General features: G+C 17.6%; 5 protein-coding genes across 5 annotated transcripts; 3 read left to right on the top strand and 2 right to left on the bottom strand.

Moving 5' to 3' along the window:
- Nucleotides 1-1,386: 1,386 nt before the first annotated feature.
- SAS4 (spindle assembly abnormal protein 4, putative) lies at nt 1,387-6,323 on the top strand (the record flags this gene model as incomplete). The annotated part of the gene is made up of 4 exons (XM_028678008.1): nt 1,387-5,691; nt 5,875-5,939; nt 6,026-6,144; nt 6,301-6,323. The coding sequence occupies 4 exons, from the start codon at nt 1,387-1,389 to the stop codon at nt 6,321-6,323; spliced, it is 4,512 nt and encodes a 1,503-aa protein (XP_028534340.1).
- A 746-nt stretch (nt 6,324-7,069) lies between these two features.
- On the top strand, nt 7,070-10,570 carry PRELSG_1222300 (conserved Plasmodium protein, unknown function; the record flags this gene model as incomplete). Its single annotated transcript, XM_028678007.1, has 1 exon — nt 7,070-10,570. The coding sequence occupies one exon, from the start codon at nt 7,070-7,072 to the stop codon at nt 10,568-10,570; it is 3,501 nt and encodes a 1,166-aa protein (XP_028534339.1).
- Nucleotides 10,571-10,962: 392 nt separating this feature from the next.
- Nucleotides 10,963-12,018, bottom strand: PRELSG_1222200 (exonuclease V, mitochondrial, putative; the record flags this gene model as incomplete). The annotated part of the gene is made up of 1 exon (XM_028678006.1): nt 10,963-12,018. One exon carries the CDS (start codon nt 12,016-12,018, stop codon nt 10,963-10,965), a length of 1,056 nt encoding a protein of 351 aa, XP_028534338.1.
- Nucleotides 12,019-13,800: 1,782 nt separating this feature from the next.
- PRELSG_1222100 (conserved Plasmodium protein, unknown function) lies at nt 13,801-15,840 on the bottom strand (the record flags this gene model as incomplete). The annotated part of the gene is made up of 1 exon (XM_028678005.1): nt 13,801-15,840. The coding sequence occupies one exon, from the start codon at nt 15,838-15,840 to the stop codon at nt 13,801-13,803; it is 2,040 nt and encodes a 679-aa protein (XP_028534337.1).
- Nucleotides 15,841-16,830: 990 nt separating this feature from the next.
- TVP23 (golgi apparatus membrane protein TVP23, putative) lies at nt 16,831-17,869 on the top strand (the record flags this gene model as incomplete). Its single annotated transcript, XM_028678004.1, has 3 exons — nt 16,831-17,048; nt 17,207-17,332; nt 17,533-17,869. 3 exons carry the CDS (start codon nt 16,831-16,833, stop codon nt 17,867-17,869), a joined length of 681 nt encoding a protein of 226 aa, XP_028534336.1.
- Nucleotides 17,870-18,989: the final 1,120 nt, after the last annotated feature.

The raw sequence follows: 18,989 nt of genomic DNA, 5'->3' as shown, positions 1-18,989 counted from the left end.
TAGTTAAATTGGATAATTTCTATGTGCATAAATATAGAAATTTTGTAATTTTATAAAAAACAATATAAAGAATATTTTATAAAATTAACATTTACAACAAAAATAGCCCCTCATTTATCTTCATAAACAAATTAGAACAAAATGAAAATATTGAATAGTAAAAATTGGAATTAAAAAATTAAGAAAAAAAAGAAATATAAATAAAAGTATATATATATATATATATATATTTATAAAAAATTTTTATGGGAATTTTTAATTTTTATAATTTAAATAAATTCTTTCAGCTTTTAACTATTAATTATGAATAGATGTAAGATATGTATTTTTATACAAAAAAAAATTTACGAAAATTTTTTTGCATTTTAATATTTCTTTTTATCATGTATTTTAATTTTTACTCTAATTTCATTAATACTAATGGCATTTAGAAGTAAATTTGAAGTATTCTTAATATTATGAAGATAAAAAACCTTAAATTTTTTTTTTTTTTTTAACAAAAATTTCTATTAATATATATTCCGGTGACAACAAAAAAACTATTTCCATTTTAAAAATAAAATTATGCTAAATCTAATGTTTTTTTCTTTTTTTTTTTTTTTTTTTAATTTTATTTTTAAATATTTTTTTCTTCTAAGCTTTTATTTTCTTATTTTTTTTTATTTTATTTTTTTTTTTTAAATTATAAAAATTATTCTTTTTACTTGGGAAACAAACTAGAAGAAATTTGCTAAAAAAAAATTTTAAATAAAAACAAAATGTTTACTATGTACTTTAAAATATTTGTGAAATATAAAGTAAAATATAAATTTTGATTTTAAAGGTATAATTTTTTCTTGTATTTTATATTCCTTTTAAATAAGAAGAATAATTGTAACTAGCACATTATGATGCTTTTATGAGTTATTTAATCTCATTGTTATTTTTATAAAATAATATAGAGATTACATAAAGTAGAAAAAGACAAACAATACATCAGATACAATATAAGTTTATTAATAACTAGATTCAATGAAATTAGATTCTAATATAATAAATAAAGCATAATATATATATTATTATTTTTATTTTGTCTTTATTATGATTAAATGAAGAAATTTTTTTTTTTTTTTTTGAATAGTTAATTCTGTTATATTTTAAATTTAAATAATAAAAAAAGAAAATAAAATAATAAGAGAATTTTAAAATAAAATAAATAAAAATAAATGTAAATTATAATACAATAAAGTGTTATAAAGAAATATAATAAAAAAATTAATAAAAAAAGAAAATTTATAATAATATATCAATGCATTATATCTTATATGATAATTTATTTAATAGATTGTTTTGTTTTATTTTAATTATTATGTATATAAATATATATATATATATTAATTGAGTAAAATGAAAAAGAATAATGAAGAATTTGATGATTATTATGATGTTTATGAAGAAAATTGGACTAATGATACATTTGGTGAGTTAGAATATACACAAAGTTTAGAAAAAAATATAAGAAAAAAATTAAATAAAGAAGAATCAAAACAAAATAGTTTTTTTAGTGCAAATGATAAAATAAAAATAAATAATAATAAGGAAGTACAATTAAATAAAAGTGATACAGTATCAAATGAAGAGCATCAAAAAAAAAATAGTAACATTCTAAAATTAAATAATAGTGATTATGAAAATGCAAATGGTAATATATATCAAGACAAAATAGAGAAAGTTGCATATAAATTAAATAATGAAGATGATAGAAAAATTTCAAATAGAAAATTTAGTAATAAACTAGATGAAAATAAAAAAAATGATCAAGAAATTTATTTATTTAAGGATATATATGAGGAATTACAAAATTCTAGAAATTGTAAAAAGGAAAATTCTTTTTATGAAGATGGTTTTACAAAAAAAAATGATGAAATTTTTATTAAAAATTTAGAATACAATAGCAGTAATAATGAAACAGATATTAATGAAGTTCATTCAAGTTCTCCATTTAATATTAATGACTCAGATATACACTTATGGGATAATATAAATGATTACGATAGTAATAACAATATTAATAATAATGATTATTATGATAATAATATTTGTAGTAATAATGATTATATTAGTAACAATAATAATTATATTAGTAATGATAATAATAGTAATAATAATAATAAAAACATTCATAATAATAATAATAATAACAATAATATTAGCAATAATAATAATAACGATAATATTAGTAATAATAATAATAATGATAATATTAATAATAATAATAATAACGATAATATAATCAATAATAATAATAATAACGATAATATTAGTAATGACAATAATATTAGTAATAATAATAATAATAACGATAATATTAGTAATAACAATAATATTAGTAATAGTAATAATAATAATAAACAAAAAGATTATGACTTAAGATCAAATAATTCGTTTTCAAATTATTTATATAACCATTCAGATGCGAGTGAATATAAAAAAGACAACAATGAGATTGATTACCTTAAAAGATATAACTCTGAAGAGAAAAACTCGAATACAAATCATGGAAATGTAGAGGCCATCTTAAGTGATAGTATAAAAGGTGATAATAATTTATTTGATGATAAAAAAAATTTAAAAGATAAAAAAAAAATTTTGCAAAATGATGAAAACATATTTAATAATGAAGATAATGATAAACATTTTGATTATGATAAAAGTATTGTTAAAAATAAGAATAATAGCTCAAATAACAATGAGAGCTCCCTTATTAATATTAATAACGTTATTAATAAAAAGAGTTCGGATGTTAGTAGTAGTATAAATAATGATGATTCTATTATGAATAATAGTTATAATAGCTTAAATGATGATGATCATCATCCTATTAAAAATAGCGATTTAAGTTTGAGTAATAATGATAGTACTGCTGATATTAGCTGTAGTAGTATAAAGAATAACGATTATTGCTGTAACTATGAAATTAGTGTAAATAATAACTATAATGATGATAAAGTTGATTACGATAGTAATTCTAATAATAGTATGATTCGTGATGATTTCTACAATGGTAAAGAAAATGAAAAATGTATTAAGATTAACCAAAATAATTATGATAATTTCAGTTTGTATGGAAAAGATTTAAATAATAACAATAATAAATTAAGTAGTTTTGAAAATAGTAAGAATGATGATGATGATATAATTAATGAAAATGATGAAAAATTGAATAAAGACAGTAAATATCTTTTACAAGAATATACCAATTTTAAAAAGAAAAAAAATCATATAAAAAAAGATTTTTATAGCAAGAATGACAAAATTTTCAGTAGTAATGAAAGTTTAATAAAAATTAACAAAAATGAAAATATTACTAATAATAAAACAGTTAAAAAAAATTTATTTCTTAAAAAAAATACTAACATTTGCTCAGAAAGCAAAGAAAATAAAGATAGTTTTTTAAAAAAGGATACAATAAATTATTCAAATTCACTTAAAAATGAAAAAAAAAATGAACATAAAGATGTTATAAAAAATAGTAATGATGATACAGATATAATACATGTTGATTTAAATGATGAAGAACAGTGGGAAGAAATTGATAGTGAAGATATGAAAAAAGATAATTTAAAAAAAAAAAAAATAGTTACAGTTTTAAAAAAAAAAACGGAAGCATCAAGGATAAATAACGATAAAGTTAACAATAGTAAAATTTCATTAAAAAAAGAAGATAATTTACATAATAAAAACAAAAAAAAACCTAAAAAAACAAATGAATGCAATAAACATGACGAATTAAAAGAGTTAGGTGATGAATTGAATAAGCAAATAAGTAAGTTAGAAAAAGAGCAGGATAAAGTAAAAAAATTAGAATATGAATTAATAGCAAAAAGTGCTGAAATGGAATTAGAAAGAGAAGAAATGAAAAATAAAATAGAAGATGAAAAAAAAAAAATGATTAAAACAATTGAAGAAGAAAAAAAAAAATGGAGTAAAGAAAAAAAAAGAATAGAAAATGAAGTAGAAAAGCAAAGAAATATTATATTAAGTAGAAGAAAATTAACAAATGAAATAGCAATGTTTAAAAATAAAATTAAAGAATTAGAAGAAAATATAGAAAAAGAAAGAAAACAACACAAAGCAATTGTAGATAAGCTAAAAAAGGGAGTTGAAAGTTTAACAAAAGAAAATGAGAAACTTAAGATGGATTTAAAAATATCAGAAGAATATAGAAAGAAGTTGGAAAGTTATCAGGAAAAAACAATCATGAAACTAGCCGAAAATGCTAATGAGCAAACAAAACAAAATTTTTATGAGTATACAGAGGAAGAATCAAATTATAATTCAATTAGTAATAATCGGATAGAAAGCAAAGATGATATGGAAAAGTATGAATCTCAGAAGAAAATAAAAAAAGATAGAAAGAATGGAGAAAAAAATAAGTTTGCATATATATATGAGATGAAAGAATGCAGAGAATCAGATAGTTCTGAAAATTCTAATGAAATTAAAAAAATAATAAATGATAAAAATAAAAAAATTCAGAATGAACTAGATATAATATATGAAAGTTCCAATAATAGTAATGAAAATTTCAAAAACATTTTACGAAAAGATAACACATGTATTGATGTTTCAAATAATAAATTAAAAAAAAAAAATAAAATTACACTTAATAATTTATTCGTGCATAAGGAAGACACCATAAATTCTGATTCTTTCAAAACAAGTGAGGAATATATAAATAAAAATTTGAAAAGAATGAAATCGATAATTAAAAAGAATAAAAATAAATTAAGTAATGATAAGTTAAGTATTGAGGAAGATAAAAGTAGTATTACTACTAATCAAAAGAATTTTAAAGAATTTTTTTTTGAAAATAACAATAGAACAAATGACAGTTTTGTGAACAAAGATATTATTTACGAAGTCAGAAATATGAGTAATGAAAATGAAAATCTTAAAAATTCTCCCTTTTTAAATAATTATTTGTATTCTAAAAATGAAAAAATGGAAATAACAAAAAATCATGATATAATGTTTGAAAACTTAAATGAAAAAATATCTTCAAAGAAATTAATCACAAATAGAAATATACCAACTACACGAAACATTAATGAAAATCAGAAATATTCATTAATGAATAAAAATGAAAATTTAACTCATAATTTCTCTATGAATAAAATAAATCAAGATATTAGCTGTTATACAAGTATACCAAAGCAAATAGAAAAAAAAAATCCAGAATGTTTAGAGAAAAATTTATCAAATGTTACTATGAACTATATAAATAATAATTCAACAGATAATAATTATTTAAACGATTATGTTGCTGATAGTAGCTATTCACATGATGATTATAATGATAATATTAACATAAAAAATGATTTAGTACAAAGTAATTATATGAAGAAAAGTCCCACAAATAATAGTTATCGTAGTTTAAATCCTTTTGGAAAAAATTGGGAGTTTATAATAAATTTTAATTTTGATGAATTATTTAATAATTGTGAAGAAGTTATTCAATCGGTTTTTTCACCATCAAAAAAAATAAAATATAGGCAAGCATTTATTGATGGAAAGGTTGAAACATTATTTGATGATGGTTTAAAAATAATTGAAAAAAATAAAAACAAAAAAATTATTCATCCAAGCAATTTAACTATTTATCTTTATCCGAGTAAAGATTACAAAGCAAAATTACCCAATTCTTATATGGTATAAAATTATTAGCATACTATATATATATATGTAGATATACTTAAAAAATAGCAATATTTTACACATATTTTCTTATAATATTTTTCCTATGAATTAAAATTATTTTTTTGCAATTAATTTTGAATTTGATTTTACATTAAATTTTATGTCTAATTTTAATAAAATTTTTTTTCTATTTAGTTATATCATTTCGTTAGTAAAGGGATATATCAAGTAAACATACCAAATAAATGCCAATTAAATAAGTAAAAATTAAAATATAAGAAAAATAATTGTACTATATTTTTAAATATATTTTTAATATTAATTTTTTTTTTTTTATTTTATTAAGGTTTCCAAGCGGACAAGTTGATTGCAAATACAGTGATGGCCATATGCAAATTTTATTTGTTGATGGAAAAAGAAAAGAAATTTTGCCTAATAGAGAGGAATATGCTATATTACGTAATGGTAATATTTATATTTCCCCTTAAAAAAAAAAAAAAAAAGAATTAACTTTCATTCATAAAAATACTATATAAAAAAGGGAATATATATACATGTAGATAATTTGTTAATACCTTTTCTTGAAAATGGAATTTTCTTAAAAATTTGTATTTTTTATAGGTACTATAAAAAAATTAAATTAAAATTTTAGCTTCTATTATAAGCATTTGCACTAATCATTATATTGCTATTTCTTTTATTATCAATATGTGCTAAAGCTCTGATTTTATATTTGTGTCAAATAGTTTAAAGTTGCACATTGTTCTTTTTAATAACTAGTAAAATTTTTAATAATAAAAAGAAATAACATCAAAGAATTTATTCATATTATTTTTTATTTTTAATTTGTTACCTTTTAAATAATACAACATATTTTTAAATATTAAAAAACAATTTATTTTTTTTTTTGTTTTAACTATTTTTTTTTTTTTTACTCTATTTACGCAATAAATATATATACTTGTAAAAAAAATTTTTTTTAAAACTTTTTTAAATATAATGCTAAGAGGGAGAAAAAAAAAAAAATAAGTGAAAATTTAATTAAATATTTTTTTAAAAAAGTATATTTAAAATATAAAATTTTATTTATTTTTTATTTCCATTTATAAATTTTTTTGCTTTATTTTTAATTTCTTTCTTTCTTTTTTTTTTTTTTCCCTTAAATTTTTTTTATTTTGTCATTTTCTTTATATTTTTTATCAATTATTTTTAAATTATTGATATTGATATATTTGTTTTTAAAGGGACTTATATATATAGTTTTTAACATTTTTTAAATTTAAAAAAAAAAAAAAACATAAAACTTTTAGTTATTAAAAATAATTAAATACAATATTGATAAATGAAACTATAAGCCTTTCTATATTTTAATTTTTTTCTTATGAGAAACATGAATGAAGAAATATTAAGTAAATATGTTTCTAACAATACTATAAATAATACACCTTATAATAATTATTTTTGTACGAAAAAAAGAAATAAAATGAAATATGAAGACAATACAGAAAATGGCCATGTAAATAAAAAAGCAAAGTTGTCATTGTATGAAAATTTTGAATTAATAAAAAAAAAAAAATTAAATGAAAATGATGTATGTATAGACCATTTTAAGGATATGGAAAAGTATATTGAAAGAATACAAGAATTAAAAAGTATATATGATTTTCTTTTTGATGATAATTTAAGTAATAGTCATGATATTTTATGTGTTAACAAAAAATTTTGTAGCATTGAACTTAATGATATTATTGATAAAAATATTTTCTTTGATGATCCACCAGAAAATTGTAATTTATCTAACTATGAAAAAACAAATATTAATAATACTAATGCATTAATAAAAAAAAAAAGGAAAGAAGGAAATAATAAAAATATTAGTGAAAATATAAAAGAAAACTTAGCTTTAGTAAATAATATAAATAAAAATGAACAATATTTACAATTAAAGAGTGATAATCTAACAATAGGTAAAAAATTCTTGAATAGTGTATCTAATCAATTGTTGTATATTGATGATTTATCTATGTATGATGTTTTATTATTATTTTCTTTTGTTATTCAATTGCAAAATGAGCAAAAAAACAACGAAAAGGAAGAAAGAAGTTTAGAAATAATTGCAAATATTGATGAATTTAAAACTAATTCCTATTGCTTAAAAGAAATATATAAATATTATTATAAAGAAAGGAGTTTTCAATGCTTTACATGTGGCCTACGGTTTTATACAAGTTTAGACAAATTAAATCATATAGAAAATCATTATAAAAAAAATAAAAATTACATGAACAGTTCAGAAAAAACGGGTATAATTAAAAATAAAAAAAATAGCATTTATCTTGACCATGTAAATTTATCTATTGAATTTTTTATATGTAAAAATTATTCTTTTCTTGAAGATTTATATGATAATGTTGTTACTAAAAATAGTAACTCCATTAATTTTCAAAATTCTTTTGATTCTAACATAAAAAATAGTTTTGATAATTATAATAATATAAATAATTTACTGAATCTTAAGAGAGATAGTAATTTGAATAATCAAATAAATTTAAGTAGTGAGATAAATTTTAAAAATGATAAGTATGATTCTAATATTGAAATAAATTTGAATAATCAATTAAATTTAAATGATAAAAATAAAGTTATTTCTAATAAGAATAATGACGAAAATAATGAAAGTATTTCATTTTATATGAATAATGAAAATATATCAAGTGAAGAAAATAATATGTGTACAAATGATAAAAACATTGAAAATATATTTGATTTTACTAAGAAATGCAATGATATCGATAGTTTTTATTATTCAAATCAGAATGTATCAGAAAAAAATATTAAAGAAAAAAACAGAACCAATTTGGAAAATGATATAAAAAGTACTTCAGATAATAATAATAAAATTAACTGTTTTGATTTTATATATGGTAATCAAAATACTTATGATGTTTATTTATCGAAATATTATACTATTACTGAAGATAATAATGTACTTATAAATTATATAGATGGGGTTACTATGTATAAAAATATTATGAAATGTTTAGAAATAAAAGATATTTTGAGTTATGATTTTCCTTCTTGGATTCCTAAAAGAAGTATAGATAGCTTTTTTATTAAAAGAGTTACAGAAATGAATCAAAATATAGGTAATCAAAAAAATGTTAGTAACATTTCAATAAATAAAAGCACGAATAATTTTTTCACTAATAACAATAGTGATAATAATAAATACAAAGAAAATTTAGGTATGCAAAATAATATATGGAAAATTTGTACAAAAAATGATTTCTATGTTAGCAAAAACCTGTCTCCATTAAATGTTTTTTTATCAACATCAAGAGGATTTAATAATAAATCAAATGAAATAGAAAATGTTGCATTTCATAAGATAGATAAGAAAAATTTAAATAATATAACAAATTTTAATACTTTCTTTAAAGGTATTAATAATAATTTAAAAGAGAATAAATGCATATTAAATTTGGAAGAAGAACAAATTTTTACTAATAAGCATACATTAAAATCACAGCAAGTAGATATACAGGAGAGTAAAGGGAATGACATTTTAAAAAGTCAAGAGTTGTATTCCGATTCTATATTTCAAAATATTCTTCGTTCTTTTCTTAATATTTTTAATGAAAAATATTTTTTACAGAATAATGTTTTTAAACATATTTTTCTTTTCTATTTAAGAAAATCTTATTTTTTAATGCTTAAAAATTTTGAAAACAACGTTGAATTCAACGAAATTCAAAGTAGACTATTTAATTATATTTACGATAATTATACTCAGAAAATATCTATATTTGATATAAACAATTATCATCATAATAAATGTATGTTATGCAAAGAAGTGTTTTCTTTCGATTATTCCTATGAACATAATGATTTTTATTATGTAGATGTTATTTCTGTTGACCTAAATAATATTTTTGAAGATGATGAAAAAGAAGGTTATGATTTTAATCTAAGTGCAGATAAAATAAATGAAGCATGTGAATGCATATATAATGAAAAAATATATGATATAATAAATAATGAATCAAATAATACAGAGGAATTTTTTAATACTGAAGAAACAACAAAAAAGGAGAATATTAAGGAATGCTCATTATATGAATTACATTTCAATAACAAAAACGATATAATATTTAATTCAATAAACATTGATGATTTTTTTGAAGATATTAAAAATTTGATTAATGAAAATTGCTTTTTAAGAAGATCTTACATAGAATCATCTTTAGATTATAATTATCAAATAAAAAATTTCAAAAAAAAGAAAAAAAAGGATGATTTCATTTATCACTACAATAACTTATTTAAAAGTTTTTGTATTCCTTATGAAACATTAGATATATTATATAAATTACAGAAAGAAAGCATAGAGAAAAATAAAATAAGTACCCAAATAAAAGATTTCTATGTAAAAAAAGAATTCGTAATTGAAGAAATTAACACATTTACAAAAAATTTTGAAAATATTATTAATGATATAACTGGTGATTTATTAGAAAATTCTTATAAAAATAGAAGCAAAATAAATTCTTTTAAGGAAATAATAAAAAGCTATATATATTACGATAATAAAAAAAAAAATATTTATAGTAGCTTTTACTTTCCTTCAAAAAATTACATTCATACCAACTTTACTTACTTTCACAAAGAATGCTTTAAAAATTATATAGAATATTATATATTGCCATATTATTTTTTAGGAAAATTAAATGATAAAAAATTTAAAGAAATAATTATATCAACTATTAAAAATTTTTTTAATGCATACGAGAATATTTGTAAATTCATAAACAGAGACAAACAAAACGTTAGTCATGAATTAAAAAAACAGAGGATAAAAAAAGAAAAAATAAAAAAGAGAAAACATTTTTAAATAACTACATTCGTTTTAAAATATTATTTTTTTTTTTTTAACTTTTTTTAAATTTTCATTAGAATAAAAAAAAAAACTTACATGTGAAAATTTTTTGATTCAAACAAGGATTTTTTTTAGTATTTTTTAAACTTTAAAAAAATTATTAAAATTAAAAAGAAATTAAAAAGTTTTGTTGGTAAAAAAAAAATAAATAAAAACAAAAACGTTTTAATTGTAAATAAAAAGCTTTATATTTTTAAGTATATTTGTTATAATACATATTTAATTATATTAAAATACATCAACATATATATATATTTATGAAAAAAATATATTACGATAAAAAATTAAGAATAGAAATTTTTTTTAAGATAAATTATTTAAATTTTTCTTTTTTCTTTTTTTGTTTATTAATCAAGTGGGCATCTAACACAATTTTTTACAAAATCACAAAATTTACATTTCCATTTATCAGAAATTTCTACTACTTCACTAGATCTTTTTCCTTCCCAATAATCTAGCAAGAAGTTAATAGTATATATAGTTGAATGATAAAAATAAGGTATTAAATTTCTAGCAAATTCCTTTCCTTGATGCTCATAAACTATTTCCATTTCTTCCTTAATTTTTGGTAATTTAATAAATAATTTATTAACTTCTTTAGATAAATTTTCTAAATTTTTATATTTTTTCAAATCAACAGCTGTAAATTCAAATTGAGGATCACATTCATAAATTTCAAATAACTTTTTAAAATCAGCTTTTCCATTTCTTAATTGCTGTAAAATTAAACAGTATGTTTGTACTTGAATAGCTGATGTTCTTTTTTGAGCCAAACTAGGTTCTTTTTTTTCTTTTCTAGTTTTTGTATCAGAAATAATTAAATATTCTCTTTTTGAAATATTATCATATTCAATTCTTAGTTCATCAATTATACCTCTTAATACGTAATTTCTTATAATACCAAATACCCAAACTTCTCTTGCTTTTTTATATTCAAACAACTGACCTAAAAGTGTAATGGTATTTAATAAACGATAACCTAAAGATTCCTCCCTTGTATTTACTTCTACATCTACAATTAGATGATCAGCTTTTTCTAAAACTTCATGTCTCTCTATACCTAATCTCATTGCCTCTGTTTCTCTTCTTCTCCCAGTTGTTAAAACTAATTCTAATTGTTGTTCACACCATAGCTGGGCTGATAAATCAGTTATACTTAATTTATTTTTTTTATTAAATTTTTCATTAGGTGTTTTAGATTCTTTATATAACTTTTCTGTCTCATTTATTTGCTGTTCTTCTAGTAAGTCTTCTATATCATTTATTAATTCTTCATAATCGGAATTTGTTATATCTTTTTTTTCATCTATTATTTCCTTTTCGCTAGAAATTTTTCTTCTTTTATCATTTTTTAAATTTTCTTCTTCTTCCTTTTTCCATATTATATTATATGTTGTTAGCATTTTAATTTTTTAAAGTATATATATAAAAGAATAACAAAAAAAAAAAAAAATGTTTTTAAAAAACAAAAAAATTAAAAGTTATACATTTATAATTATTTACTAAATATAATTTTTAAAAAAATATTCAATTAATATATAAATTGAAAAAAGGCAAATATTCATTTGGTATCAAAAAATGTTCAATTCCTCAAAAAATATTCAAATAATGTGCAAATTAAAAATAAAAATATAGTATACATTTAAAGAAAAAATACTGAAAATTGAAAATGAGAAAGTATAATATATATTTTAAAGAAGAATATTTAAATAAGATATTTACTGAAAAAATATAATTTATATTTAAAAAAAATATGCATTCAGTTATCATGTAAATTAAAAAAATGTATATATTTTAAAAAAAATATATTAAAATAAAGCATACATTGAGATTTGATTATAATACCATTTTTAAAATAAGAAAAATTCATAAAGCTTTTTAAACTAACATATAAATATGGTATTTTTAAAAATTATTTGAAATTTTATTGTTATTTTATTAGCTTACGTAAGCGGTATTTAATGAATGATTATGATGTTCTTATAAATAATAGAATATGGTATTTCAATGATTTTTATTGTTTTTTAAATAAAATATTGAAAAAAGACGATAAAATAATAAAAATAAAAATAAATAAATTTCGTAATACACAATTTGTATTTAATATTTTTTTACAAAAAAAAACTTGATTCGACAAATATATCATTATTGTTATATTTTTTTAAAAATATGTATATATAAGATATAAAAAATATAGCGAAAATAACTACAAAGAGAAAAACATATTTATTTTATATAATAATAATTTATTATATAGAATTTAAGTATTTTATAAGAAGAATGTTAGCATGTAAAAAAATTAAGTGAAAGCTATGCACATTAGAAGAGAAAAATAAAAAAAAATAAAAGCATTTTATCACATATAAATTACTAAGTCATATATATTTTTATATTATTTCATTTTATTTTATTTATTTTCTTATATTTTACGTCTTATACAAAATTTTATTAAATGAATAGATATATTTTTAATTAAATATTATTTTATAATTATTTTGTGTTTTCACAGTTTATAAACATTTTATATATATATATATATATATATGCTAATAAAAGTAGGCATAACAAATATTTTTATGGATAATTTCTTTAAATATTAAAAGAAAAATATGAATCAAAGGAAATTTTTAATTAAAAAATATTATAATAGAAATGAATATTTTTTTAATATAATTAGAAGAAATAAACAAAAAAAGAAATTTGTTATATGAAATTGTGTTTAAAAATATAAATTTTATTATATTTATATGCTTTTAAAATAATTAAGTATTTAGAATAAAAATTTTCATATAATTTTAATTAATATATATGTTATCCTTTTAAATATTAATAATAAATTTTGTAAATGAAATATAAAATATTATAAAAAAGAACAATTAAAATATATACATAAATTATATATATGTACTAACAGTATAAAAATAAAAATTATTTATTCTTCATGAATAGATATTATTCATTAGAATCATTTAAGATTATTTGATAAAATAACTACTTTCAGTAGCTATACATTTTAAAATAAGAAATTCAAAATGAAAATGAATCATGCAAAATCATTGTAAAAATATAAAAAAAAAAAAAAAAAACATAATATTTTAAGTGTACAAAAAATTAATAATTATCCATAAAAGATAAAAATGAAATAACTAATGTATAAACTTAATACAAAAAAAAATATGTATTCATCATACGTTTTTTAATTGATCATTACCTTTAAATAAATATTTCCCACTTTTTTGAACACAAAATTCTTTTAAAATATTTCTAAAATATATATCAGGAATGTTTAAGGAAGATTTTATATAACTTTCTACTTCATAAATTATTTCATTTTTTGATAAAATAGCATTATGATTGTTTTGATAAATATTGATGACTGCATTTCTACAACTATTAAATTCGCTTTCATTTTCTATTTTTAATGCCCACATATTATTAATATTTATAGCAATATTATTTAATGCTTGATTAAAAGTTGGCAAGTCAATACTTGTATTTCTTGCTTCTTTTTTTATTTGATTATATATATCATCAAATGATAAACAATTATTATGCAATAAATCAGTAATATTTTTTTCTAACGTTCTCGTGTCTAATTTATAATCATTGATAATAAATTTGCTGTTCTTATATGTTTGAATAATTTTTGCAATTTTTACCATTTTATTTTTCCACTTTTCGTTATATGATAAACACAAATTTATATTATTACCAAGGAATTTTTCATCTATTTTATGTTTAAAAAAATATCCTGTATATTTATATTCACAAAGAGGAGTGAATATTTCTATCAAAACATTATTTGACAAATTTGTTGCCTTTTCAAAATTTTCTATTATAATAGAAGTAGAAGAATTAATTTTTTTAGAAGAATTATCATCATTCATTATATCATTTGAACTACTTTGAATTTTTCTATCATGAATAAATTTAAGTAATATAGACTCTACTTGTTTGAATAATATAACTAATAGCAAATCACGAACTTTAATTTTATAATCAACATAAGAAAAAGTTTCCATATTCTTATCATTTTCGCTTTTTTTTTCTTTACCCTTTAAAAATTTATATAAGTATTTTGATTTAATTACCCATAATCCTAGTATATTAACACAATAATTTTTGACAGTGTTTAATAATAATTCACTATCGACATTTTTTTTGATAAATTTCTTTATTTCATCGAATCTTTGAACATTTTTTATTCTTAATATTTTTAATAATTGCTCATCTAATGTTAAGGAAAAAAAATATAACATATTTATATTCATATATATGTTCTCCTCAATTTTGTTTGAATTATTTTTATTATCTTTACATTTTCGTTCTTTATTACTACCATTGCATATCAAATTATTTTCCTCTTTTGCATTTTTACATATATTATTTAAATATAAATAGCCATCATTGTCAAATTTTATTTCTTTTATATCAGTTTTCATACTCTTATCATTGTTATCATTTTTATAATTAATAATGTCATTTTTATTATCAATATTAGTAAATAAGGATAAAATTTCATGTGCTTCGTATGAATCAGGATCATATATATTTACAATATTAGTCCAAGAATCCACATCATTTGAAGTATTATCATTAGAATACTTATTATTTTCTGTTTCTATATTATTTTTTAAATTAGATGCTAAACTTTCATTATTTTTATTTTCTTCTTTAAATTTCATTTCAAATTTAATATTATTATGACATGGTTTAAATTGATATATATGTTTTAAAGGAATCATATAAATTTCTTTTTTTTTTTTTATTTCATTATATTTAAATATACATACACAATTAGTAATATATTCACACAAAACACTAGTACTAATTAATCTACTAATGTTTTTATCAGATGCTTCATTTTTATAAGTTATGTTAGATTCATGAATATCGTCTTTCACATATTCATGCAATTTATATTCAAATACATAAGTTTCTTCATTTGTACTCAAATTATTTTTTATATGTTTTAGTTTATTGTAATTTTTACTTGTATATATATTTTGTATACTATTTGTAAAATTATAAGGCCTATATTTTGGTCGTAGGGGATATTGTATTAAATATGTATTTATATTATTTAAATTATTTTCGTTTATATTGTTTAAATAAATATCTATTTCTTCTTCAATTTCATCTTCTTCTGAATCAGAAGTTTGTGAATTACTATCGGATTCTTCTTTATATTCATATTTACTTAATTCTTTTAAATCTTCATACATTCTTTAATTCATACAAATTAAAAAATATCTATATATTATATATATATTTTACTTATATAATTTAAATTTTTAAATAATCACTCTTAAAGATATTTAATATAATTAAAAATTTCAGTAGTTAACATATTTCAATTTAAAAATATTTATACAAAGGGAATGTTTATATATTTTAAGCGATAATGCATTTATATTTCAAAAATAGAATAAACTTCAATAATACTTGTGACTTTATTTACATTTTTTCTTCATTATTGTTTATAAATATATATTAACACAAAAAAAAAAAAAATTTTAGCGAAAAATATTTCATGTATCTTTATGAAGAAAAAGGAAAAAGTTAAATTAAGAGTAAAGCACGATTAAAATGAAATTTTTTTTAACAATTTATACATTTATGCATTGATATTTTAATTTATAGTTAATTTAACATATAAATTATTTTAAGGTTTTGTTTAGGAATTATCTATTTTTTTTTTAAATAATTAAAAGAAATGTTCTTGATTTAAAATATTAAGCCAGAACAGTGAAAATTAAAAAATTAATGTAAATATTTACATAATTTTAAGGATAATTAAAATATATTTAACGCATATTTTTTTTAAACACATTATAATAATATAATTTTGTTTTTTTTTTATTTAAAAAAAAAAAAATACGCATTTGTTTCAATATTTTTTTGAGTCAAAACATATAATTTCACGGATAGATTATTTTTTGAAAAATTATTTTTTTCTAAAAAATATAAGTAGAAAAAAATAATTTATATTTAGGTAAAAGAAAAAATTATATTTTTACAAATACTGTGTAAAAAAAAAAAAAAGCAAATACAATATATTTTAATAAGTTTTTAAGTAAAATATGAATTTATTTATAAAAATATTAAAAGGCATTTTTTAATTTTTTATTTTTATTTTTACTTTTTTAAAAGCTTTTTGTTCTCTTCACACATATGTATTCATAATTGAAATTATTTATTTATAAATAACGAAAATGAACAATAATATTTTTGAAACTGATGAAAATGAAGATAAGATATTAAATTTTCCATCCAAAATAGATGAAGCAATGAGTATTCATACAGATTCAAATAACTCTAATTCAATTAATAGAAATGAAATAAATTACTATTTAAAATTCTTTTTTCAAAATACTAAACACCCATATATATGTTTCATTCATATTTTATTTAAATTTTTGTCAGTATTCTTGTAAGATTTATCATATTAAAAATATAAATATGTTTTAGATATTTAAAGACTTATAATAATTTATATTTTAATAAGAATTGTATCAATTCTTCATTTTATGTAATAAGATATACATATATATATTTCTAAAAAAAAATAATTATTTAAATTTTTTTTAGTTATTTTATAGGGCCTTTAATATTTAGAAACGAAAAATCAAAAGAAAATGATTTTATTGTAACATTTGCAATAACCTTTTTTTTAGTTTCATTAGATTTTTATTTAGTTAAAAATATAACCGGAAGGTAAAAAAAAAAAAAAAAAAGACTAAAAGAAATATTGAAATAAAACGATTATATTGGAACTCTTTTTTATTTTTTTTATAATAATTTATTATTAATACTATTGAATATGTATTTCTCTTTAACTTAGAATTAGAGCTATATATATGTATATATGCATATGTTTGTTTGACTATTTTCAAAATTTTTTATATTTTTAAAAGGTTTCTAGTAAAAATGATATGGTGGATAGATGTAAATGATGATTACTCTAACAAAATTGTTTTTCATTCATTAGAAGAAAACTTGCTAAATAAATTAGATAAAAATATATTTTGGTATTCTTTGTATGTAAATTTTTTTATATGGTTAATACAGACAATTCAAATGTTAATATCATTACAAGTATGCTGGTTTTTGTTATGCTTTTTATGCTTATTTTTATCTTTTTATAACTTATTTAATTTTTGGAAATGTTCAAAAGAGCAACATAAAGTTGTTGGTAACGTTTTAAATCAAATAAATTTAAATTCCTTATTTAAAAAAGTATTTAACAATTAAAGTTAATTTTTAAAACTTTCATAATTTTTTTTTTTATCATTTCATAAAACATTTTCCTTATGCATACATTTTATTCTATTTAACAAAATAAAAAAATAAATTTAGAATAATGACATAAATAAAATCTATAATTCTCTTTATTTTCATAAATTATTTTTTTTTGTTTTTGTGAATATATTCTGTATTTATTTTCGAAATATATATATGTAGTAATATTTCTTTTTTTCTTTAACCATTTAATGAATACGCTAACAGTTTTTTCTCATATATTGATATATATTTTTATTATCTCTTTAATTCTTATAACTCTGAATATTTTTTATTTTACATTTGTCAGTATTATAATTTATAATATTTTTTTTTGTTTTATATGAGAAAAAATTGATATACGACATGTTTTTAAAGTGTCTTATAAAAGCTTGAATAGTACAAGTCCACTCTTAAAGTATTAACAAATTTATTTTTCTTTTTGAATAAATACAAAGATATTTTTGAAATTTTCATTTACAACTATTTTTCGCTTTCTAAATTTAATTTGTTCTCTTTCTCTAAAAACTTGTGTTGCAATAACATATATGATACAAAGTTTCATATATTCCTTCATCTTAATATTTTGTATTATTTAAAGGAATATGAATTTTTTTTTAATTTTTTTTTCATTATTATGTTACTTTTAACTTTATTTTATTATGAAGCTTTTAATTTAAACGAAAAAAAAAAAAAAAGAATATTAAAGATACCTATAATTTTACATTATTTATAAAAGATATTTAAAAGAATTGTTATATATCATAAATATTGTTTTCACAACTATTTCTTGTTTATTTTGTTTATTCATTTTTTTATTATATATATATTTTTATGATTTATTAATAAATGTAATATGATGATAGGGGACTTTTATGTAAAAACATGTTTGTAACAGCAAAATATTTTTAAAAATAAATTTTTATAAAATAAATTAAAAATAAGAAAAACAACGAAATAAATTCTTTTGGATGCATTTTTTTTTTTTTAAATAGTTAAGGAGTAATTGTATATATATATATGTATATATATATATATATATATATATATATATATATATATATATAAAACTATTTTAACTTTTTTTTTTAAT

The sequence above is a fragment of the Plasmodium relictum genome (genome assembly GCF_900005765.1).
Source record: "Plasmodium relictum strain SGS1 genome assembly, chromosome: 12".
Lineage (NCBI taxonomy): Eukaryota > Apicomplexa > Aconoidasida > Haemosporida > Plasmodiidae > Plasmodium > Plasmodium relictum.
The sequence above is the reverse complement of the archived record's forward strand: the minus strand, read 5'-3'. Positions and strand labels throughout refer to the sequence as shown.